Below are 25,598 nucleotides of genomic sequence, written 5' to 3'. Positions count from 1 at the left end.
CTACCAATATATCTTGGTGCTATGTCATTATTAAGCATTATAAAATATCAGAGAAATGCGCGCGCCGTGATTGGTCATTTCCATAACGCACGCGCCTTACGTTACACGAGTGCACTGTTGAGATATAATGTACGCAGCCTACGTCATCGGTACAAGCGCGCAATTCAAGATACACTATCTAAAAGAAATAAAAGAACTCGAGCAAAGTGCGGAGAAGCACGAGTCTTCGGCTGGTGCCTCTCGCACTTCTCGAGTGTTCTTAAAAATTCCTAAGTGCTTAGATAACTCAACAATGCTCGAGGAATCAGTTTTTTTACTTATTTACTTCCAGTGTAAGTTAGCGATTGGCGAACTAATAAGAAGCGAATTGAAGTTTTTTAAACAAAAAGAGCAAAAGTATAGGCAAGTGATTATGAGTTCTATAAAGTCAAGTGTTACCTAATTTTAGCAATATTTCTAAGATGGAGTAAGGAAGACTTGCAGACCAACACATTTTCACCGCATTGTCACCTTTTTATAATATAAATGTTATCATTATTTTGATTATTCATCTTATTATTATCATTTATTGCGGTGACTTGACGAAGATCCGATTGTGAAAATAAAAACTCGTGCGTAATTATCGCACGTCAACACTTTCCATGAAGAAATCTATTTCTCTGGAGAGCGCGTAATGAGGTCATTAAACTACCAATATATCCTGGTGCTATACCATTATTAAAAAGTATATATATAATATTTATATGTATATAATAGATATAAATATTATCGTTATTTTGATTATTTATCTTATTATTATTGTCATGTATTGCGGTGACTTGACCAAGATTCATGACACATTTAAACATTATACAATCATATGTTGAATTCGATCTCAATAAGAAAAGATTGGGACTCATTCTCAACCCAATTTGTTCTTTACTAGTCGTTTGAGTTTTCTTTTGTAATAGTTTTGCTCGAGTACAAATTAAGGTAAATTTTTACTTGATACGAATATCAATTCCAAGTACAAAACGTAGTCAAACCAGCCCAAAGACGAGGGAAAGGCGAAGAGAATAAATAAACAAAATCAAAGACCAATCAAAGCGAAGCAAATATACGCAAGTTTCCTCAGGCTGGTCATCGGATCGTTGATAGCATTATCGAAATGAGTGACGACTGAAATAACGAGAATTCTTTGTTATATCACTGAGGCTGGGATCGCAAAACTACCTTATTAACCTAAACTTATTAACTGTGACCACTGCAGCCTTGCGAATTAACCTTAGTGTAATCCAAAGGTTATTAAACCACGGATTCGTTACACACAAAGCTGTTGGGTTCAAATTCCGTTCGTGTGCAGCACACAGTACGCAGCATACTATGAGTGCTCATACGTGTGTGGCAACGCAAAGAAAGTGGCAACGGAAACAAAAAATAGAGTGCCGAACTATTTGAGCAGAAATACAGAAAACAAAATCTTGAGGAAGCGAGCACAAACTTGCATTAGCGTCCTTTGAATTGACCTCGAGAGTCACCGCAGGGACATGAAGAAACCGTGTCGATTAAAGTCTAATTCAAAAAATTTCTATTGGGTTGAACGAAAATTTATCGTCGTCATCCGGGGCCTAGCGCTTGGGCAAGAACCGCAAAAACTCAGAGCACAGAGTAACGTAATAAGTCACTCATAAATTCTGCGGTAACGAAGGCTTTCCTTTAGAACTCAAATTTAAACTGCTTCTCTAAATAAACAGTTTCCGTACGTATCTTAATATGTTATAATTGCCGATAGCGTCGGTTAAAATTTAAATGCTAAAAGACTCGTGCGATAACCAAACTAGGTAACCAATTCGAACAAGCCAAAAAATACAGGAAAATAGAGAACCTCATATTGCATTTTCATGAAATTCACTTTATTTTGTTGATACTTGTCTAACATATTACACCCATTTTCTGAAATAGCAACGCTTATCATTAATAGTTGTGTTGTGTAAGTATAACCTAGTGTCGTGACAATCTGAGGATACTCCAACGCACGTTGTGTCACTGTGCTTGTACCTGTACAATCGAGTCGTTCCCTCTACTCTAACCTCATCAAAAAGGAACTCGCTGCCGATGGAATTGTTACACTCCCGTTTCTGTTAATAGGATCAAGATAAGCTCATTAAAAATTGCAAACTACGGAAAAAGTAAGTAGTCACTTAATTATTATACCATTCTAACAGATTATAGCGTAGCGGCTTATGCTTATCTTACACGGTGTTTTTCAAAGCCTAAGAGTGAAGGTAACTTACCAAATTTGACTCAATAAGGTCAAACTAAGCCAATAAAAACGAGTTTGGGTAAATATGTCTACAATCAGAATGATGGGTCATTATCTGTAAGTGGTTATTGCGCTTGAATTTTGTCATACGAAGGGGTTCGTTTTAGTGTTACGACTCTCGAATTGAAAGCACCCTACACTGAAGTTTTATTTACGATAGATTCGTCACTTACCTCAAAGACGACACCATTTGTTCTCTTAGTTACTTTCAATGCATACTTCGTACTTTGGTCAACAGTGAACTCAATACATCGCTTTCCGTTGATTTTCCTGACTGAAAATTCTAGATGACCAAATCAAAAATAATATTTAAAAACATACTTATATATTTCTTCCGAAAAGGTTAATAAGGAATTTTCGCATATGGCGGTTCTTGGGAAAAACAGTTAACTGCAGTTTGAAGCGCTGGTGATGATAAGGTGATGATGATATGAGGTCTCATTTGCCTTACAACAGAGCATCTTAGTTGAAATCTGCACCAGAGACTCGATGTCCTCGTCTTACGCTTGCGCACTACATCTATTTTGCATCTTTCTAGAATTTAGCATTTTTTTTATGTGCAGGTTCCTTATACAGAAGTCATCCTTCCTCGGTTATCAAAAACTTTCTGGAATCTTCTTTTATTGAGAAGCGATTTCTAAACAAGGACAATGCAACTTGTGGGGCAATCAGAGTATGAAGGCCTTCTTGTCAGTTAAATAATTAACCTTAAGTACTGACTTCAGTTAGATTTCACTGACAATTATCACTCACTTGTGTTGTTAGTTGTTTTTCTTTCACCATCGCACTTTGCCCTGCAAGGCCTTCCTGAAGCTTGACAAGCCCTATCTACGTGAATTGTCATGAGATTGCCTCGAAAACATTTTGTTTCTAATCTAAATTTTGACTGAAGGTGCACCTTTCTCGGGTTTGATAAAGTTGCTATCTCAGCCAATGAGAACAACATTAGAACCTGTGTAAAAAATCAAATAAGCTCGAAGTCACCTTACCCCACTGAAAAGAGGACGATCATGTAAAAACGTTTAATCACTTTTAGGGTAGGAGGATTCTGAAAATGCCCGTTGCCAATTACAGTGATTGACTCTTTGACAACCCATAACTTGGGTCAACAGAGAAAAATCATAAAGTTTCAGGTTGCATGCTTAGGTCAGGAATTACTAGAATCCAGTTTAGAAAAACTCTTTTCGTATTCCAATTAGCATGTTTTCCAGCCAGTTTTGAATGAAACGAGCGACGCCTTAATTTACGACAGTTGTACGAACCGGCAAATTAAAATGTCAATCAAGTCTAAATTAGTAAGTAAAGGGAATAAATCGATAAATGAAAGGAAAAGGCCTTGAGTAGCAGAGAGCACTTTGTTTTGTTCTGTTTCTTTGTTTGTTTGCTTGCCTGTTTGTTTCTTGATTTTGTTTCAGGTAGGAAGGCTTTTATGCCAGGCTTCTGAGATTTTTCAGAAAGGATCTTTTCCAGCAGCACCACATAAAAGTAAAATACTACCTACCAGGAGAGTGCATGAACGATCCCTCAGGCCACTGTAAGTTCTCATAATATTTTACACAGGTCTTAACAGGCCAGCAACCGAATGTGCTCGCATCCTTGCTCGTATCCATATTTATAGCCAGTGCCCTTAATCTCATTTTCGACATGCAGAGTGTCGAGGAAGTGCTAGATTTGTTTTGGTGTAAGAAGGGGGCAGAGGTCTAATAGTATGTAACTTTGCTTTTAAAACCATGGCTTCCTATAGTTACACATCACTTTTCCGCTGTCCGGTGGTCTCTCAATACACATGGGAATTACGATAATTTCTAAAGGATGTGTTCATTTACTTTCTCTATCCCCTGAATGAACAATTCCAAGCACCCACGAGGAACTTCGAATTTAAATGTTGCTTCTGGAGTTTTTACCGTTGCGTGGGTTGAAAACCAACACCATTAAAAAAAAAAAAGAAAAAAAAAAAAAAGAAAGGAAGAAGGGGGCGTTTTTGGTCGCTGAAACACCCAGGCACGCACCAAAAGAATAGAGCTCTATGGTTAATTAAATAATTCTGCAAGCGATAATCATGCCAAGAAACGTCTTTCTCCAGAGGTACAGTGATCATGGGCGTCATCGGAACGCACAATAACAGATATAGACAGCAAGTCACTTTAATCCACTGCCCAAATGGTGTCGCAGGAAATTTGTGGCATGTATTGGCACGTAATTAAACAAATCTCGTGGCAACTAATTATTTTCCAATGCAAACACTGCTGAGGTGATCATACCATTTTTCCATGTTCAATACATTGTTACGTTTCTCGATGACAAGTTCGAATTCATTTCTCGATTGGGTGTCGTCACGCATGGGAAGTCACCTTATTGTCTTTTTCCTTTATGGAGACTCTTATATCAGAATAAAGGGCGGGTCGCACATTGTGTGCTATACCTTAATAAACAAATTAATGACATGGAGACGAAAACTTGACATTGCGCTAATCGTACATCCAAAACAGGAAAAAAATCTTTAATTTGCGTAGTTGATTAAGATGCTTAATCCTAAAGTATACTTATAAATGTCAAATATTTCCTTTTAGTCCTTTTAAAGCTCAACAAACACAGTGAAATCAAGCAGAGATTTAAATCGTGAGAGTTCAATGGCCGGGAAATTTCCTGATTTGCCTCCATTTCATTTTAAGTTAGCAAAGACGATTCAGGAATAACAGAGGTTCATAAATGCATAAGTGAGGGATGACTGTCAAAATTTAAGAGTATTTCTCTTACAGTCAGTAGAGTTTCACTTCTGTGAAAATAGTGGTAATTGAAGTTTCCTATGTCAACTTCCCAAAGATTTATTGCTACAAAGGAAGTTTCCTGAATGGCAAGGTTCAGTTTAAACCATCACAAAATGGTATAGGTTTTTAGGGGGAATCAGAAAGAGAAAAAAACACATTTTATTTACATCACATCATTTTGCAGTGTACCCAGCCATTTTAGGGAAACCAGGCACATCCTGCGGAACTCAGAGTTAAACCCAATAGACAGACACCTTTTGTTTCTGGTGAAGTCATCGTTTTCGACAACTTTATTAAAAAAGTTAAATTCCAAAGTGCAATTAAAAATACCATGTAGAGCTAAAGAGCTAAATCAAGCTTCCAAGTTGTCCTCAATCAAAGTTATACATTCCGTTTTTCTGAATATGCACAATAGTAAAGTTGCATCGTAATAAGTTAAAACACTTCCTGTTGTTCAAAAAGGTATGGAAATTCAAGCTTCGAAGAATTTAGCGCTTTGCGGTTTGCGTCGGAAGACGGCTGGCGAAAAATCGGCGACATAATTCATTTTATCACGTACAGCAAAAGTTCCTGCTTAACTGGTCAAATAAGTTAAGAAAAATTTCGCCCAATACCTCAGTAGAAACAGGAGGTTTTATTTTAGCTCTCGAAGGTGTATTAAAGTGATAACCCTTCCAATATTGCCAACACAAATCTGCATGTGAAAAACTTTGAGGTTATTGACCCCATTGGAAAGTGTTATCCCTACAACCTGAAAGAAAAAAGTAACTTCATTTAGTCGTTTTCGATCACTATATAAAAATGCATTCTATTATTATTGATGCTTATGCACATATTTCTGAAAAACTTCCGCTTTAAAATATTCTCTGTTATCTTACCTCGAATTGCTTCGACTGCGGAGAACATTAACTTATTTATTTCGCTCTGAAATTTTTTTTTAGAATTGCCCATATGCGGATCCTAGATAAATAAAAATTTGTATCACTTTCTGTCATCAAAAGGCAAAAATTACCAAGCTTTTCAGTGATAGCTTAATATTGCCTTTTTTTCTTACACGTGAAAACTAAATTCCAATACTTGATTGAAGACAAATAAATGGAGAGGACACCCATGACTAACATTGACTTGAAAAGTTAGGTTTACAAACAAGGAAAACAATATGGATGTGTATATAAAAAGGATATTACAACATTTGTATAACATTTGTAAACTACAGTAGAGTTAACAACTTTTGATAAAAGATTTATTGAGTTTTTTTTTTTTTTCATGAAGGTTGAAGCAGTAGGAAAGGAAATAGGAAAGCTGACAAAGTTTAGAATTTACGATTTACCCAAGCTTTGAAGTACTTGACCTTTGCGGAACCCTACAGTAAATCTTACTTAACCAACTACCTTTCCACTGAAATTGGCTTTCGTTTACTTCAACGCCAGACCACGAATACCATAGTGATATAGTCTATCAAAAGGAATGTATGAAAGATCTATAAAACCTTCAACTGCATACTCTTTGATCCAGAGAAAAAGACATGTTGCCATAGAAGTCAATAAGTAGCAGAGTGAAAGCAAAGAATTTGAAAATCGTTTACATATCTTAAGATATTATGGTAAAAGATCCCCAGGAGAGGTCAAAAAGCAGCTTTGAAATTTTCTATCACGCGAGCAATACGTCTGGAACAATGCCATACTTTATGGAAAAATTACAAGCGTGCTCAAATAGGTAGATTTACCCGCCTCCCTAAAGAGTGCTTTACGCTGGATACAGGGATTCCATCATTGCCCACAACTTGACCTCACTGAGGCTGGCTTGCAATAGCAATAATTTTTTTCCTCCATTACCAAGTTTTTAAAAATCGATCGATTAAAAGTTTCAGATAAATGCGGCATTTGTGGGAGATGCATGCCTTTGCCAAGTTTGGCCCGATGCCAGAAAATCATGGACAAAATTTGTTTGCAATAACTGTTTGATCCATCGTTTCCTTCTTATCTGTTTTAAAAGTTTTGTTTCGCTTAGACTTTTTCGGTGTCCCCTTAAAAGAGGAAGGCGAAAAAGAATAAAAAAAAATTACTTGAAAACAGAAGAGTTCGTGCTTGATTAGTCAAATAACTAAGTCTTAGGGATAAAATGGAAGTTTAGAAACATTTTGTCCATTGCATTAATAGGAGATATGATTGCTTTGAATGATGCCGTACCTTAAAAGGCAGTCATGATATCGCTGATGTATGAGATTACAACGAGATGACCCGGCTCGCAACCTGATGGAATGAAAGAAAACTCACGCAGAACTTTGCAAGGTATACGAGCCGAGTAAGAGAGGGAAGTTTCGGGAATTTCTCAACTTATCTTTGCAGAACACATCTTGTGTTCTGATAGGATAAGACGAGTGGTTGTATGTCGTTAGGGTTTTTCTGTTCAAAACAATGTTTATGGAATTCTTTCCTCTCCTGAATCTGACCACAATAAGCCACATGATGTCTTTATTTACCCATTTTTACTTCTCTTGGTTTTGTTATGGAACTTTTACGTGTTAGTGATAGTTTTCATTTTTTTTCATATTCTTCTGTAAATTGCAATGTCTGCAAGCCCATGTTACAAATAATAAATCGGTTTTTTTCATTCATTCCGTCGGATGAACTATAAAGCTTATTGAATTCTATATTCAGTATACGAGATCTGGTATGACACATTTTACCTAATGGTTATTTTGTATTCTTCCAGGTGATAATGAAAGGCCATACGTTTTTGCGTGAGTCCTTTTTTTGGATATTCATAATTCTCTCATTTCCTTGCGTTGATAATTACGAAGAAAAAACTTGATAATACATGATACGCCAAATGTTCGTTCACTTTGCGTTGTAACCATTACAAGTTTTCACTTTATTGTTTCAGAAAACCTTTTTACTTTATAAAATTTAAAACTCAAGGAATCCGGAAAGATTAAAAAGGTTGTGATATCCAGTAGCATTATCCTCTTCCCTCACATTTGAAAAAAAAGAGTCAGCTCATGACAGCTTTATTAAATCTATTGGATTAGATTTTGAGCCGGTAAAGATTATCTCTGCGGTTGCAGTGACAGATCTACCAATATTGCAAATGCAGATCAAAAAATATTTGATATTAATGACCCCAGTGACATCTGTTATCCCTTCAGCCTGAAATAAACGATGACTACTTTCAGCTGCCTTTTTAGTTATTTTGTTAATCTTTATTAGTGCTGTTTCTTCATATATCTATTTCTGTCCACCTCCGGCTATAGAGTATTTTATTTTGTTTCAATTTGAATTGTTTAAACTACATAGAACGTTAACATATTTTGCTCTGAATTTTTATTCTCTGTCATTTATTTATTATCATTTTTGTCTATTAGAACTGCTGATATGCAGATCCTAGTCTTTACGGGTAGAAATTTAATTCCAGTCATACAAGTAGTGAAGATATATAGATGGAGAGGAAAAGTAATAAACACCATTTGACGAGTTGAAAGTTAGGTTCCCAACAAGGAAAACAGATGGATAAATACAGACGAAATATTTATATTTTCAATAATATAATTAATAATTGTTGATAATCGATTAATCAGTAGTTCTTTTTTGAAGGTTAAACATATTTCAGTTAAGGAGTTAACAATCTCTGATGTAAAAGAGTGATGAGACTTTGGACCTTGAAAGAAAACGGAAAAATTCCAGTTATTTCTTCCTCATGGCCAAAAACGAAAGAAGTTCAATTGCCTTATGTTTTAGCCTTTAGTTTGATTGTTTCTTGTGTAAATATTTTCAAATTTTCCTAGAAGTATAGATCTTTGATCGAGAAAATATGCTATCCATTTTGCTACAAATAAAGATCGTGGCATTTCAGCAATTTATATTTCTTAAAACTGTGACATGTTAGTGTAATATCATGAGACTTGTTTATAATCCTAATCACACGCTGTTTTATCGTAGCATTCCTTCAAAATTTGTTTATTAGCTTGATGCCTATACTAAATTACAAAGATTAAGGTATGAATTAAGGTTTTGAGAGGTAGAAACTAAATATAAATATTACACAAACAGATTTGGATATTTGACTTGCTAAAATAATTACGTGAGACTTCCAAGTTCAAGTTTTATCCAAAACTACTTGAAGGCTGACTGCTTCATTGAATTGTGCAAGTTAAAATTGATTTTAGTCACAATTAAAGCACTCATCAAGAAATTTAAATAGGTCTGTCGAATAAATATCGTCTCTAAATAAGATTAAATCAAGCTTTGAAGTGCTACTCAAGTGATTCATCTTTATCACAAAAATGGGACCCAGAATTGACCCTTGTAGAACCCCACAGTTTATCATTCGAGATCTGCGATTGAGTTTGTCCAGCAGCAAACTGTCTTGTTTCTGAAAATAGCTTTACACCCACTTTAACGAAAGACCACAAATACCTTAATTATAAAATCTATCAGAAAGAATTTCGTGATTCAATGTATCGGAGACTTTAAAAAGATCTGTAAAAACTCCAGTCGCATACACTTTGCGATCAAGAGCAGAAGAAATTTTGTCATTCAAGTCCAAAAGTAATAGAGTTAAGGCAAACAACAAGAAAATCGTTAGATGGCTTTATCCCCAGCTTTGAAAATGTTAATCACGCAGGCGATATGTCTGGAATAATGCCATGTGCACAAGCGGGACAGATCTGATATTTAAAGACAGCTTTACATTAGACATAGGAATTCCTTCATTGCTACCATCGTTCCCTGACCAAGACTGTCTTGAAAAATCAATAATTTATTTTTCCGTGTGCCAAGTTTTAAAAATCGATAGATTGGATGTTCTAGATGAAATGCTATTATGGGACATGTTAAATTGTATTCCTTGGCCAAGGTTGGCCCGATGATGGTTATCAATAGCTATTGGTCGATATTGTGTTACCTGCCTTAAAATTTGTGTTTAAAGAAATAAAAAATGCGCAAAAACGCAAGTAAATCATGAAGGACAGCAATCAAAAAGGCATGACGAAAACAAAAGAGCACAGCGCAAATTAAAATATCCAGCCGTCCGTCGAGGCAGCTTAGAAACGGGGTCCTTGTAGAATACTGCGCTTGAATCAAAATGACCAAAGTGTTTCGAACGAGGAGAGAGCTAAATACTCGTTATTTCCATCTTGAAGTTTAGGTTGAAATTAGTTTGGAATACCTCCACCAAATTCATAGTATTACCCTCGGTGCACGAAGATTACTGTACTCTGGTCTAAAGAGAAATGTTTTCTCTGCTTTTCTTGTTGTTGTTGTTGTTTTGCGCTATGTGTTTCTATTTGCGTTTTAAAGTCCTTTACTGCTTGACAGCCCAACTTAATGTCTTTCTTAAGTTTCGTTTTTGTTTTCTGAATCCTTTCGAAGAATAGAAAACTTTCTGTTGGGCTGATCCGAGTGTAAACGTCAATAAAGTCGATTGATTGATCGGGTAGGAATATGGCGTGTATTTATATGACCATACTCTGGGACCCTGCTCAAAATTTTTCCTTAACTGGTATTGCCTCAAACAGAGCCCCCAGCCCTAAAAACATTACAATTGCAGTGTTACAGAAATATATCTCACTGCTACATTCTGCGCATAGCTGAATTTTGTCACCACTGTAACGAATCAACATCTTTTCTATTATCAGAGAAAGTGTAGAAATTTGAGCCCCGAAGAATTCAGGCGGTGCTGTAGCTTGAGGCACGAAAGAACAGGGCATAGGAAATTCATCAAAACTAACTTAACATGCTCAACAACACTTCAAAGTTGAACACACAATTTTTGAAGATGGAAAGGAAACCGAAGAACGCTGTTGTGATACATAGGCTTTCCTAGAGTAAGTCACCTCATTCAAAAACAGACCCTTAGTAAAATTTCATATTCCTTCTATTTTCGATCTCCTCGAGTAATATGTGCGTGAAAGTGAGGCAAGTTTGTTGCAATTATGTTCGCTCTCTCTTCCAACTCCCATATTTATATTGCTATACATTTAGGATGAACTCAGTACCAAGTATACGTGATCTTTATCTTCAGTTTCGGAACAGGATCCCACACCTATTAAGGCTTTCATAACATTTCCTTTTGTATAAGATTTTATCGAACGACGCGGCACGTACTCTCAAAAGCTAAAAAGCAGTATGCTGTGGCAATGATGAGGCAACTTTTTCAGTTTTTGCTCAGGAGGTAAAGTTTCTCATCTCAAGTTATGCGTGACCTGAGAAGAAAACTTGCTATCAGTAAAAAAAAAAATTATTATGCCACTGGAGTAAATTATTCGTTTAGCTAATTTGGATTTCTTCGATGATACAGCACTTTTTTTCGCCTTAGTGAAACACTCTAAGACAGACAGCCTTAATGAATAGCTTTCTTCATTTTCCAGAAGGACCATAAAAGGTGAAAGAGGATACTAGAGCAATACTTTTCTCAACCCACGATGTAAGTCAAAATATGATGTAAAAAGACCCTTCCTATTCAGAGATTATTTAGATATTCAATTACAAGGCGGCTTTTAGAAGTGTCTCATGTGGTGAAGCATGGGATCCCAGTTTGTCCTCTCAGAATAAAATTTCAAAAAGATTGAATCGGAATTTTTTTCATTATTGTAAACAGATGTCAATTATCGAAGATAATTAACAAAAAAAAAAAACTAATGAAAGAAAAATCTGAGTTACTGCAAACTGCAACATTTAGTCAAAACATGTCATATTGCAGTTATTTGCTGATTCATGTATGCGTAAGTTGGAACAAGACCAAGCTCAAGATCTCGTAGTCTTACGTAATACAACGTAAATGTGGTAAATACTCGATGGCAGACAGCCTTATAAAAAGCTTTCGTCATTTTCCAAAAGGACCATAATAGGGGAAAGAGGATACTAAAGCAGAACTTTTCTCAACTCACGATGCAAGTCAAAATAAGGTGTGATAAGACTCTTGCCATTTAAGGGAATTTCCGAATGATTCTTCGAGTATAGGCCTTGAGAGATTTAGTAATTACTCGGTCCAAATCCCTTAGTTTGGAAATGAATGCCAAACACTTTGTTCTCTTACAGCCTGTTGTAAGTTAACTATGGTAAGTAAGACGAGTTTTAAACTAACTCAGAAGTCTTTTATTGTTGCTTAAAATTTTTCGCACCTTTTCCATGAAATGTTGGAAAGTTCAGACTTTCACAAGCTTAATCAGATCGTTCAAAAACTAAAAAAAAAAGTAAACAAACGAAAAATTTTTTATGATAAACATAAAAGAGACTGACTTTATTATGGCTGATTTTAATGGTATTCCTGGTCTGATTTTATTCGCTTGTAAGAGTGCTGAACGATACATAGCCGATACATAGCATATGTTATTTATACATCCATTCTTAGAAATATTTCAGAGGAAGTAGGGGAAGTCTTTTCGGTGAAATATCTAGTGATAGATTACAGTGATAAATCTCTTAATTTTCAATCGATTCACCCTATTTTGCATATCTTTTTCATTAGAGATCATGACCTCAGTAGAAACGAATCACAATTCTTACGAATTAAAATCCAAGGACAAGTACAAATTAAGCAAACCGTAGTTTCATTTCAATTGATACATTTTTCATGCCGTGGCTGTACATTCCGATATTTCTGCTACACTTAGGCTAAACATGTTCTCGATCGTTCACATGGATTTTCTTATACATTGTTTTTGGTCTTTTGAGGTCACAGTTATTTTTTTATATCTTTCTATCAGTCTGTTTTTTAACTTGTATTGCCAATTGACAGGTCATGTCTACAGTCAGAATTCACCAAACTTTAGTTGCACAATAAGGTTCATTTAATTTGATTTTATATCATTCCATTTTTTATCAACACGCTTAAATATCATGAGAGAAATTTTGAACTGCATGATCGAGATATTTCAAATACGTGTCATCTTAACACAATCTTCAATTGGCACTGATTGATTTGACCTAAAGCTAAACGCCTTTTTTTAGCCCACTCACTCAATGACTAGACAAATAGGTGTAGTTATACATGTTACTGTATCCTTCGGTTTTCTTCGCCTCTTTAGAGATATAGTCGAATTTATCGGGCATATTTTAAATTTTGAGCGTGTACATTCTTATTGACGAGATGAATAATGACCTCCAGGAGCTATATTCAATTATAAGGCGGCTTTTAAAAATGTCTAATGCGGTTAAGCATGGGTTCCTACTTTGTCTTCTTAGAATGAAATTTAGGAAATTTTTTCACTTTTGTAAACAGATATCAATTACTTGAGAAAAACTAATGAAAGAAAAAAAAAATCTGAATTACTGCAAACTGCAACATTTAGTCAAAACATGTCACATTGCAGTTCAATTTGCCAATTCGTGTAAGTGTAAGTTGGTACAAGACCAACCTCGAGATCTCGTAGTCTTACGTAAGACAACGTAAATGTGGTGGCGACAATCTTGTTGGGATCGGCACTAATAAGTACAACGTCTAGTCCGGAAAGCATCAATGTGACACGCCGCTAGATGTATTAGCTTGACCACAAGATTCTCCGATACGAGTAAGCGCGTGTTCGTGTCGCTAATTCAAAGGTTACGGAGAAAAATAGAAAACTGCAGAGTCCCAAGGCTGAAGACATTAATTAGAGAATTATTGAAAAAAAAGGAAAAAGAGGAAAAAAGACAATGCTCTTGATATATGGACACCATTGGCCACCGATAAAGGAGGTTAATAGTTTGAGGAGAAATTCCAATGGCTTTGGGACGTAGAAAATTCGTAATGTTTTTATAATCGTTGAATAACTTCACTTGTCCTTTCATGTCAGTACAACGAAACAATTACCCATCAATGTTCTAATTGTTTGAATGTTTATTTTTTGTTTGTTTGTAAAGGATTTACGATCCCAGCAAGCGGAAAAAAGAAATGCATTCAGGTTTCTGACGTACAAGCCGGCTCTATGTATTCAACCAAGGTCAAGAACAATAGCATATTGATTTTTTGAGATGTGCACATTTCGAATCAATACAGCCGAAAACACGAACAATTCAGCTCAACAAGATTATATTCGAATATTTCTTTTTAATTTCCTCGGAATATAACATAATCCATTTTAAGACCCCTCAAGATTTCTCCTCTGTGAAAATTTTCACTTGACTGACACAGTGCCTGATTTTCAACCAACAATAAAAATATTGTCATTAACTGTTATCTCTCAAAAGTAACGAAACTCTTGACGAACAAACTGATAGAAACGATGAGAAAGAGAAACAGAGGAAAAGAACAAGAGGAAGAAGCATTCAAACTGACGAAGAAATCAAAACGCGATGGAAAATCACATTTGCGCACAAGCAGTCATGTTGCTGACTAAGCGAAACAACGTTAAGCCATATCTAAGAGAAGCTCAACATAATTATAATTGTTCTCCAAGGGTTAGTGTTACGGTATAATCTAACCGACAGAAAAACACTACAATCCTACAAACTCAACTTCTTTATTTAACAGCAAGTAATGTTCTTAACCAGGAGCGATTCCTAAAAGAAGTACAATACTTATTGTTAATAAACTTAAGTAAGCTCACCACAGTCTATATCCTAGCACACCACTGACACCATCTCACTGCTGTCTCCAAAGTTCCTTGAAATGAGCAATCTTCTGCAGTAACTCACTCCCTCGGTATATGGCTTTCGAAACAGTCGTCGCTCCGAAAACAACAACAACAACTACTACTGCTTCTACTTGACATAGGTGAGTCTTAACATATAATCACAAAGTGTTCTGCCGGGTACATTCCAGAAGCTCATGTAAGAACTATTTTAGTAGTATTTCGTAATAAACACGTGACTTGATAAAATGTTCTAGAAAGTTCTATGGTATGCAAGTCAACATGAATAAATAGTCTGGAGATTTTTGGAAGCTTGTATTTACAACAATAGAGACCTTTAGATCCGAGAACCAGGACCAGGACCAGGACCAGTTTTGGCCGCGCGCGCAATGGCACTACAGACTTGTCCTCGAACTGGTACGCGTCAAAATGGCAACATTTATATTGTAAACAACCAGTGTCGGTGCGAGCTTTTTAGTTTTCAAGCTGCTTTCTCCCTGATTTGACCATGTTATATATTGACGATGTATTTGAAGAGGTGGAGGTTATACAGATTATCATGGACACAAAAAAGGACAATTTGTAATTTTACAATATCTTTCATTTCTTTTTCATTTAATTGTTCCCCGCAATGGCCATAAAGCTTTCAAGAAATATTTTAATAAAGTATTGATACTGCTTTAGTACTCTCAATTTATCTTGTAAAACAAAAACGCAGTTCGCAACATATCAACTTGGCCTCATTTGTTTACATAACAAAGCGACAAAAAATCAGCTCTTCTCTCTTCATTTGTTTCAAATTGGATATCAACACTATAGTTTACACAACTGAAAATATTTTTTTAATGTCTTTTGAAAGATAAAAGCATTGTCAACAATAAGTAAACTTAACCTTACCTTTAGTACTCTCAATTTATCTTGTAAAACAAAAACGCAGTTCGCAACATACCAACTTGGCCTCATTTGTTTACATAACAAAGCGACAAAAAATCAGTTCTTCTCTCTTCATTTGTTTCAAATTGGATATCAACACTATAGTTTACACAACTGAAAATATTTTTTTAATGTCTTTTGAAAGATAAAAGCATTGTCACCAATAAGTAAACTTAACCTAAAAAACTGGTTTCGGGAGGGTGACTTTTTAACAAAAACTCGTCGTCGACCACTTAGGGAGGACGAGTTTTTCAGGTTGCCTGACCGTGACAGACCTAGTGTGATGCTCAGTATGCGCACGCGTAACAAAACTGATCCTGATCCTGGTCTTGGTTCTCCGATCTAGAGGTCTCTATTAACTCATATCACTAGATGTTAATCAAATCAGATTAAATTGACTCCGAATTACTTTTTCCAAAATAACTGTTCCCTCACCTATTTATTTTTATTTTCTCCTGTAGAAATCATCCCGTTGTGGTATTGTAAATGATGTTAATTATAAGTTCCTTTCTAGAAAACTAGTATTACTATGAATGCGATGGAAGGAACGAAACTATTTATAGTGGTAATAGGACCGAGTGGAGTCAAATTCTGTCTGTAATCATACAAGTGATTAACAAAATCGGATGAGTGCGAAGCCCTTTAACTGTCTTATAACATTGTGCAATTACAAGCATGACGCGTGCAGTCCTATCAGTGTTAAAATCGGGCTGGTGATAATCAATCACATTCTAAAGTTTTGTTCTAGTTTTGATTAACCTTGGTCTAAGTGGGAACCGTGATGAGACGCTATTCTTAGCAAAGCAAGCAAGGCAGGCGTACACATGACAAACCAACACTTCTTTAGAAAAAAATCGAATAGTGTACGATTACAAAGAACCACACCAGTTATTCGCATTATAGAGCTAATTGAATTACTAATATTGCAACTTTTTGCAATGAGTTAGGCTAAGCGTAACATAGGAAATACAAGGCTCTACTTTGCTTTGAACCCTTGTCGCTTACATGAATCCTTTTCAGTTAAGGAGGGTGAAACGAAGTAATCATGAAATAACAGATATACGTTGATAAGTTGCCATGTGAAAATGTGGTTTTGAGACCGAAAAAAACTGTCATGTAAAAAATCCATGATCTTGAATGATGTTACTTGTCCCAGGAAGTGTATTTGAGATGCAAACTCAAGCAGACGCTTCATTATGTTATTTATAACACGTTTCACCTCCTCCTCCCTCAACACCCTGCTCCTCATGTGATATACATTTCGCTTCTGAAAGTATAGGATTAGTGGATTTTGTAGATATCACCAGGCTCTTTGCAGTGCAATACTCAGTTTTATAAACATGGGTAACTTGACAACATATTGAGTTAATTTTCTACCATATTTACGGTACAGTTTTAAATCAGCAACGTATTTGTGAGTACATATTTTTTCAGCGTAGGAGAGGCCACTTAATGTGTTTAAAGCTACATTTTTTTGTATTTGCATCACTAATAGTCATCAAGGACAAAGTGCCATCAATGTTTGTGCCTAAGCACCTTGAATTGTGTGTATATGTAAAATAGCCAGAATCACTGTCACGAGCTTCAGTAAAAATAAAGGCATCAGCAGTTTTGTTATTGCAGCCATTCTGCTGTTCCTGTGAATGTAATAAAAACGTAAAATTAATTAGGGAAGATCTTTTCCAATTTAAGGCCAATGATAAAAAATGCAAAGCAGTTTAAGTCCATTTCTCTAGGAAAGGAGCGATAAGAGGTAACTACTGTTTCACTGAGTGTATGAGGATATGAATTGAAGTACTGTTGTTCATTGTTAAGTAAAGGCATGAAAGAGTGTACAACTCCTTCGTTACATCTTTTATCGACCACGATGATTATATTTCTGATATTGTTTTGCGATCTGCTCACCTCAAAAATGATGCTGTTTATGGAGTCAACCTTCATTGCATATTTAACATGGCTGGGTGAAGTGACTTCAATGCACTTTGTAATGTTTGGGGTTGACTTATAAACCCTAACAATGGTAAATCCTACAAAAAAAAATAATTACCCTTGTGAGCTATCGTTTTTCAAAAGGTATCTCCTTGCACTCATGACTTTAGTTAGATACAACTAGTGTCTAGGTCTGTCAAATCGACGTCTTATTCATGATATCGCCTACGTTATAGCTAAGTGATACTCCTTTCTCTTTGTGGCCTTCTCTCCTTTGTATCATTTCACATTCTATGTCAAGTTCAATGTTAGGATCAGGCATTCTAAGTCTCTTTCGCTTTGATCTGATGGACACGAAAAGCAGGCCAATGAAAGCTGATTACATACCACCCTTAGACGATGATTTGGAAATCGTCATTTTAATGGTATGAGGTACTTTAGCCATCAGCATTTATTCCCATCATTTTTCATTTTTCATTAAGTCACTTTTTAAAGAAAGCACTTCTCATCAAAATGTGTGCTTGTGTCATCACATATTCATAACCATCAGTTTTACAAATCCCATCCTAGTCTATTTCAAGTCGAAAGATAAAAACAGGGACGAGTGTAAAGAATTCATGTACACTTTTATAATAAAATAAAATTTTCATCAAAGTTTACTCACTCGCTGCTGGATCTGTGGTCGTTGTACCATTAACTCTAACCTGACATTTCCTCTGACTTGTTGAACACCTCTGAATCTTCATCAGACATGCTTTAGTTGTAAGAGCGTCGCATATCGCTGATTTAAGGGTTTTATTTTTACGTTCGTTTGACTCGCTGAAGTCCACGAGAACTACCAGGCACACAACGACAATCTAATGAAAAAGTAAAATAAAAACACTATGATGTTTCATCAACACAAAAGAGAAACTTTTTATTCTATTAGTTTTCATTTTTTTTTTTGCATGTTTTCTTCTATCTTGTTATTTTGTCGTGTTTTGAACTTTTTTTCCGTTTTTCTTTTATTTTATTTTTTTAATTATTCAAGAAAGATAAGGTATCTGGAGGGTCTGATGTACTAAGGAAATATTCTTCAAATTCGTTAACAACCCTCGTTCAGCGTGTCAAGAATTGAAAAGAAAAATCTAAGTGATTTCAGATGAATTTAACCAGACATTCAAGATAGCGAGACATATTGTCACAATTTCATAAGAACTTTACCATTATCAAAACAATTTCAATACATTAACCTTTAAGTGACACAGAATGAGCATGTAACTGAAACACATACAGAGTACATATATCCTATTAGACGTTTTGGTGTATTATCGCTGATACCACACGCCAAAACTAGCTATACTCAGCGATACAACATACCAAAACGTCTAATAAGTTACTTATCATCCAACTGCTTTGTTTTGTGCTAAGTCTTTCTGCTCATTTCTCATAGGGGCGGGAAAAGCAAATAAGTTAGAGAAGAGTAGCGCGCGCAGCCGAATCATTATGGTTAAAAAGGTATTTTTTTACAGTACAAAGTAAACAACTGTCCAAGTAACCGTATAATATCGCAGGATATTTGTGGCGATTCATTTGAAGAACCTATCTGGCTGAAACATTTAAACCATAGAATCTATCAAACTAAATCAAATATGTTTGATATGTGAAATTACCCTAACCTGAAAAGGAACATTCGATGTACAAGCAAGGACTGACAATGACTATATACTTACTGGAAACATCTTTTTCAACTCCATGATCTCTGGTTTCTTTTCTTTCAATTTCAGTCAGCTTTGAACAAGTGTATATGTGAGTTCGTCTGCCATATGCCATCTGCCACCTCTTTTATACCTGCATTCTCTTAAAATGATCAGACAACTAACTGCTATGGAATGTATTTGGTTACGAAACTTCACCACTTCCGAAAAACAATTTGCAACAAAAACAAATGCATCAGGATTTGAAAAAGCCTTCTTTGTTGCGAACGGATATCCTTTATTTTTATCGCACGTTTATTGTCTAATAATTATTTTTCAAATCTAAAATCATACAATTTTTCGAATATGAAAGTAATTTCCTTGACTTAATCCACCGAAAGATAAAAAAAAAGGAAATTAATAACTCTGAAAGGTAGGGGTATCTTTCTGAGAATCTACCAGGGATTGTGCTCTCTTCCTTTAGGAAGTCTTCCAGACGGAATTGACTCTTCCTCTCTTGGAGGTCTATCGATGAAGATGAAAAATAACTATTCCTCAGTCGTCTATAATGTGCGAGGAGGTACGGTGAATCCTTCACCACATCAGGAGAAAAACGTTTTGGCTAAATCAAATACTCCACCAGATATAATAGATAAGTTGAACTCCCGTTGACTGAAAACTACAAGGAATTTTTGGTTTGATGGGAGTTCTCTGAGTTATCAGAGCAAAGAACAGGAAGTTTTTACTACTATTCAGTCAGAGTACAACATAATAAAATTATATCATCGTAGAGCAAAGACTATATAGAGGAAGAAGAAGTCAAGCAACCAGATGGTCAATTGGTTTGTGTAAATAAAGGAATGGGAACAGAAATTAAGAAAAATAATTTACGACTGCGTTAATTTTTGGACTAAACAAAAGATTTTTGTGTGACCCATCATGTATTGAAGAACAAGGCTGATGAATTCGTTGGTAAAGAAGTGTTAAAAGGTCAATTCATGAATGAGGATTACTGTACTATCATACATGGAGTAATTTTTTCTTCTTAGTGTATAAAACGAAGGCAATAATCACTCTCACCTAATTTTCGTGTATACTTCAAGTACAGTAAGAGACAAAAAAAACTTTAAATTGGCTCTTACCTATTAGGACAGGACAGGAAAGTAAACAACGTGGAGCGTACAGGAAAAGCGAAGCCGTCAAACACGTGGCGTGTGGGGCATTGAGCCCAAACAAAATTGAAACTGGGAGTGGACGTAAAAAAGTTTAAGTACGATCAATTGTTACTGAAAGAGATTTAAAGTAATTGTTCATGCAAATTTCCTATAGCAAGGGAAAGAAATCAAAAGACGAATAAATTAAAGTGGAAAATTGATAAACAGGAAACCAGCATGCTAAAAATCTCTAGTTTAATTGCCGCGCAGAAAAGACTCCATAAGCACCCAAATTAACTTCAAGATTTCTTCACATGCCCTTTCACTACCTAGCTTGTAGTTGTGGGCAGCAACGATTAAAAAAAATTGTCACTTAGTTATGATTATAATTCCAGAAATTGTAATATTTTTCAATTAAAATCAAAGTGTTAGTTTGAATCAATGTATGCTTACGCGATAACTTTGGTCAAATTAACTAGTGCCTATTTGGAGTAAAGACGCTCGCATAGTTTTTAAACTGTTAACAGTCTGTTTGCATTTGAAATTTCTAATCTATTAATTACAAGTTCTAAACTTCAACTCGCCGATGTAATGATCGTTTCATTAAAGAAGTAACAAAACATTCATGGTAACAGGTTATTTGTCGGTTTGCATCATCATCATCATCATCATTCGCGTTCAAGTTTAAGTAAACTTGAAAAAGTGTTTTTCTATTATGTTTTCCATCTTCGTTTTAGGGAAGCTGGACTAGCGTGACCTAAGCGACATTCCCGATGCATGACTCCCGCTTAGCTCTTGCCTCCTCCCCACGATTAAAGGAAACGGAGGAAAAAAACCGCCAAACAGTCTATTTTGAGATTCTTTAAGCGTTTTAACAATTACTGGCGGTTCATCCTATACTATTAGCAAAATCTTTCCACAAGAGTAGTCCGGAAGGAAACATCAATGTACCCAAGTGTAAAGAATTATCTGGCACGCGAAAAGAAAAAAACAGAGTTATTTGATAACCCTACAATGAAAAGAATTTGTTTCTGTCTGAGAAAGAATTGTGTAGGCGGTAATTCTTCGCTTGAGCAGACCTTGATCGTCAGTTTACTGATAAGGCGTTATGGTACTGCAAAATTTCGCTGAATGTTGCTTTTTTTAACGATCTCACTGAATCTATCTCCTTTCTTATCATCGAAGGTACGAGAGAGATAAATGGGTATGTTTCTAAAGAAACTGTGGTGCTGCGTCGTAGGGGGTAAAGCAAGATGATTTGGAGCTCTAACGAAGGGCTAACGCCGATTTTACGAAATATTATCCAATCTGTTGAAAAAACCAACTCTATGAGAGAGACAATTCGACATAGAAGATGTCTGACTTGTTCAGAGTTATTATATCCGTCTTCTTCATCCAAGATTCTTAAAGACTTCTCTGCACACTAATTTCCACAGGTGACGCAACTAAGAACCCATCACTGGGATCTGAATTACTAACTTCGGACAGAGTTACTCAAAGGTGCAGTGACGCAAAAACGAGCCACGTTTCGAAGAATACCTTTCCCAATCGTGTTTTGTATTCTCTATATTGGATGTTACATACGTAAATAAACGAGGTAAAGATGTTCGCCGTAAATGATAACTTTGGTGCTAAAATACTTGCAAAAAGACGCTACCTGCATTACTCACTCCGCTAATAGGAGGTTTCATCTCCCTCTTGATATATATCAATCTTTGGCGCTAAATACTTAAGAGGCTACTTGCATTACTCAATCCGCTAATAAGAAGTTTCATCTCCCTCTTGATATATATCAATCTAAATTTCAAGTAATCTGTTCTGGATTGTCTCAGGATTAGTTTGTTTTGTAGTTCGGTATCAACTCACATAGCTAAAAAAAAGGAATAAGGAAGGTCCAGGAATGGACACAAACTCTGAATGGCAACTCATAAAAATACTTTCACCGCACAAATCAAATTGATCCTTTAATTTCACTCATAACGGAGGGAGTAATTTTGAGAACGTCATGATTGGAAAGGATGTCTTAGAATGGCAACTATTTGTATATTCGAGTAAAAACGCAGAAATTATACTTGATTGTGGTCTGGCAACTTCTGCTTCTTTATCAAATAAATCGACACTGTGGATTCACTCCCGCCATGTTCATCTACATGTTGTTCGTGTCCTTGGAGACTTAAGTTTTGCAACCATGTCATTTGCAACCCGTTAAATCTTATCCATGTGTTATCATCCTCGCGGCCCAATTTGCCTCGTTCTTTCCATTCGTGTGTTTTCGAATTCTGGACCATAGCAACATTTTCTTTCAAACTCTCAATCTCAATTTTCCTTCGTTCATTTGACGCTCATGTAAGATGTGGGGTGTCACTATTATGAATTAAAGCATTTGTGTTTCGACCCCCATTTGTTGGTAGATCTATTCTTGCGGGAAAAAAAAGGAATATAATAACTGTAAAAAACATAGAAACTGACAAACAAGCGAGCATTTACTGAAAACTGTAAAGCCATGGGACAAAAAGTAAGAGATACGTAATTTCTGGAGGATAAGAGAAACTGAATTGAGACTGCATGTGAATACACAAAGGGACTTTGAACCCCAGCATTAGTAGTTTGGAGATGCATGTATGATAGAACTTGCAAGCTTTAGAAAAAGGGGACACCAATTCTTTAAATGGCTCACGGTTCAATTACGTTGGCTAGTGAAATGAACCGGCGTGGGAGTGATGGCTAGTTGAAAATTCCACCCACAAAGATGTAAGCCGCTTGTATGTGGAGGTATGAACTCGGTAAGACACGGCATACGTGCCGGCACGTCTAATACTTCTTTTGGAATTCAGCTCAGTTTCGCTCGAATAATAAAGCCTGTGATGGAGCTTGAAAGCGATAAAAACAGCCTTTGATTCACACGTAGACTGGCCGTTTAAGTCTAATTGGAAAATAAAATTTACCTTACATCTTAAACCTTCACTTCCTAGGGAACGGAATCGCAACTCGAACGGGAACTCAAAACTTAATCAAAGTGCTTTGTGAGCAAACTCGTGAATTGACAGATGACTTACATGATTTTTGGATTATATTTAATGTTATCTGGTTTAGGGAATTTTGTGGTTGATTGTCATATTTAGAGTACGAGCAGTAGTTCAGTGTTCGCTAACGTAGCATAGAAACAAAGTAACGTTGGGATGAGAAGGCATCACAATTGAAATGATCATGCTATCACATTTGGCAAGGGTGGATGATGTCATGTGTTTTAAACATATATCATTTTTAATTCTGGTTCAAAAGAAAAGGTCGGAAGTAAATGTGGGTAGGAAGTGAAATTTACCGTCTATCATGAAAGACTCTTACTTCAAAACAAACGATGCCAGTATATTCGCCAGGCTACATTCTGAACCATTTACGCCGAAGATCTTCAGTGTGAATCTTTGCCTTTTTCCATATAATCCTTAAAAAATCTTGGCGTAAATTTAGTAAACCTTCGCCGTGACCTTTGAGTGGAATGCATCTTGCTATATTCGGCGGAACGGGTGGTTCACTTACGTCAGCAGAATACATTATGAATACAAAACTGTCGAACGTCGATACATCCAAGAAGAACCAAGAATAAAAGCTATAGCCAAAAAAAAAAAGCCATTCCTCAAGGGAATCGACTTACTTCCAGTTCAAACACGACTTCGGCGCTCGCACGATGTACACTAATTTGAGCCCGCGATACTCCGCGCTTTGGTTTTTTTTCCACTGGTAAGCGGCTCAACAAAGAAAAAAAGTTCACAGGAATCGACCAAGCGCTTTTTTCCCCCACACACCTCTTATACTCATAAATGCTACGCATTCACTCGTAAAAATGAATAGATCTGGGCGTTTTTCATTTTTCCATCAGCTTTTAATACATCAAATAAGCTTTCCCTAGGAACAAAGTAGCTAGAAAGGCATACGAGCGCACGAAAATTCATCACTATTGAATGAAGACAAGCGTAATCTTTGCTCATTAAAGCTCAGTTATGCTTGAGACGTTCATTTTGTCAAGCTGTCTAAAACGTTTAAAATCCCGGCTGTACCTGAACATTTCTACAACTTCCTCCTCGTCTTAGATGATAATCAACAAATCGTTATTTTTAGTCGAATAAGTGTATCAATACAAGTCATGAAAATGATACGTTACAACCTGTCCCTAGGCAGAGATACTTCCCAGCATATCTTTCTTTATAGCGTGGGTAAACCGGCAACAGGTCACTTGTTCATTTTTGTGATAATGCATCATGCATATATTTAACTAAACAACTGAGTAAAAACGTATCTTTTGTTGAAAGAATCTCTATTCCTTTCATTCTTCTTGTGCATCCTATTGGCTAACACATGCTTGGCTATGGGGTTTCCGTAATGGGCAAAGTCTCTGAAAACCAGAGCCACTTGTACATGGTATAAATAAGGTGTATGGGTGAATTATTTTCAAGGAGAATCCCGAGAAAGATCAAACAGGCTGGTGAACACACAATGGTGTGCCGAAAAATCTTGCTTGTAAGTAGCTAAAAGAGTACTATGATCTTATGCAATATCTTCAGCCTGCGCCTACCAAACGATTTAATGATTTCTTCCATTTTCTTGATTTTACATAACTCAGATGCTTAGTTTGAATGAGGAATAATTTGTTTATAGCAACAATCACTTCCCCGCTTTAGAAGTGATCCTTTACAAAGACGTTTGGCTCTTTCTTTTCTTGTTATTACATCGATGAATTTCTCCATCTTGTTTTAATGGTCATTTGTGGTCTACCTGTTCATTTCACTTCTCACGTGATTATGATTTGGTATACTTTATTCGACCCAATATTAGTCTCAAAAGCTCTTAAATCAGCCTGGCTTTAGTTAACTGATCATGAATGATAAATAAAATATTTGTCGGCGAATAGGATTTTATGTTTTGGCCCTCTGGGTTTATTTCTTGTTAAAGTCACGTAATAATGCGTGATACGGGTTACAGGGTGGTGGAGAAGGAAGTCAATGCATCGCATCCACTCAAGGCAAACTGCTTGCTCAGTAACCTCGCTAACGTGGTCGTGCATTAACTTGGTTTTTTCCACCGAGTGAGGACGTTTATTTCCGACGCAAAACTTCCTCAGCCACCCTGTCGACAAGGTGGTCAATCAACTCAAAAGACTTCTGTCGTAATTACCCTGCCCGAATTCAAGTAGCAATTTTTTTTATTCTGGAATGTTTGTAAAGACGTTTTATCTCTCATTCTTACGATGTTTGAAAATTGTTAAGATTTTTTTCAGGACCAGTTTAATAT

General features: G+C 36.0%; 2 protein-coding genes across 2 annotated transcripts; both read right to left on the bottom strand.

Annotated features, from left to right (window-relative positions):
* Positions 1-1,879: 1,879 nt before the first annotated feature.
* Positions 1,880-3,877, bottom strand: LOC131782122 (uncharacterized). Its single transcript, XM_059098835.2, has 4 exons — positions 3,804-3,877; positions 3,056-3,254; positions 2,476-2,585; positions 1,880-2,117 (listed from the first exon to the last, which is right to left on the bottom strand). The coding sequence occupies exons 1-4, from the start codon at positions 3,846-3,848 to the stop codon at positions 1,920-1,922; spliced, it is 552 nt and encodes a 183-aa protein (XP_058954818.2). The 5' UTR covers positions 3,849-3,877; the 3' UTR covers positions 1,880-1,919.
* Positions 3,878-16,983: 13,106 nt separating this feature from the next.
* LOC131782087 (uncharacterized) lies at positions 16,984-19,285 on the bottom strand. The gene is made up of 4 exons (XM_059098802.1): positions 19,195-19,285; positions 18,147-18,339; positions 17,459-17,580; positions 16,984-17,190 (listed from the first exon to the last, which is right to left on the bottom strand). Exons 1-4 carry the CDS (start codon positions 19,216-19,218, stop codon positions 16,984-16,986), a joined length of 546 nt encoding a protein of 181 aa, XP_058954785.1. The 5' UTR covers positions 19,219-19,285.
* Between the last annotated feature and the right edge of the window lie 6,313 nt (positions 19,286-25,598).

The sequence above is a fragment of the Pocillopora verrucosa genome, chromosome 10 (assembly GCF_036669915.1).
Source record: "Pocillopora verrucosa isolate sample1 chromosome 10, ASM3666991v2, whole genome shotgun sequence".
Lineage (NCBI taxonomy): Eukaryota > Metazoa > Cnidaria > Anthozoa > Scleractinia > Pocilloporidae > Pocillopora > Pocillopora verrucosa.
Note: the sequence above shows the minus strand (reverse complement) of the source record. Positions and strands in the feature narration are given on the sequence as shown.

What these genes read in the sequence shown, in the direction of transcription:
- LOC131782087 (XM_059098802.1), bottom strand. Translation starts at nt 19,218, where the DNA reads ATGGAGTTGAAAAAGATGTTTCCA. An exon ending in AGTTGAAAAAGATGTTTCCA is followed by an intron (nt 18,340 to 19,194) that starts GTAAGTATATAG and finishes CTTTTTCATTAG; the next exon opens with ATTGTCGTTGTGTGCCTGGT. An exon ending in GACCACAGATCCAGCAGCGA is followed by an intron (nt 17,581 to 18,146) that starts GTGAGTAAACTT and finishes TTTTTTTTGTAG; the next exon opens with GATTTACCATTGTTAGGGTT.
- LOC131782122 (XM_059098835.2), bottom strand. Translation starts at nt 3,848, where the DNA reads ATGAGAACTTACAGTGGCCTGAGGGATCGTTCATGCACTCTCCTG. An exon ending in ATCGTTCATGCACTCTCCTG is followed by an intron (nt 3,255 to 3,803) that starts GTAGGTAGTATT and finishes TTTTTTACACAG; the next exon opens with GTTCTAATGTTGTTCTCATT. An exon ending in AAAAACAACTAACAACACAA is followed by an intron (nt 2,586 to 3,055) that starts GTGAGTGATAAT and finishes TTGGTCATCTAG; the next exon opens with AATTTTCAGTCAGGAAAATC.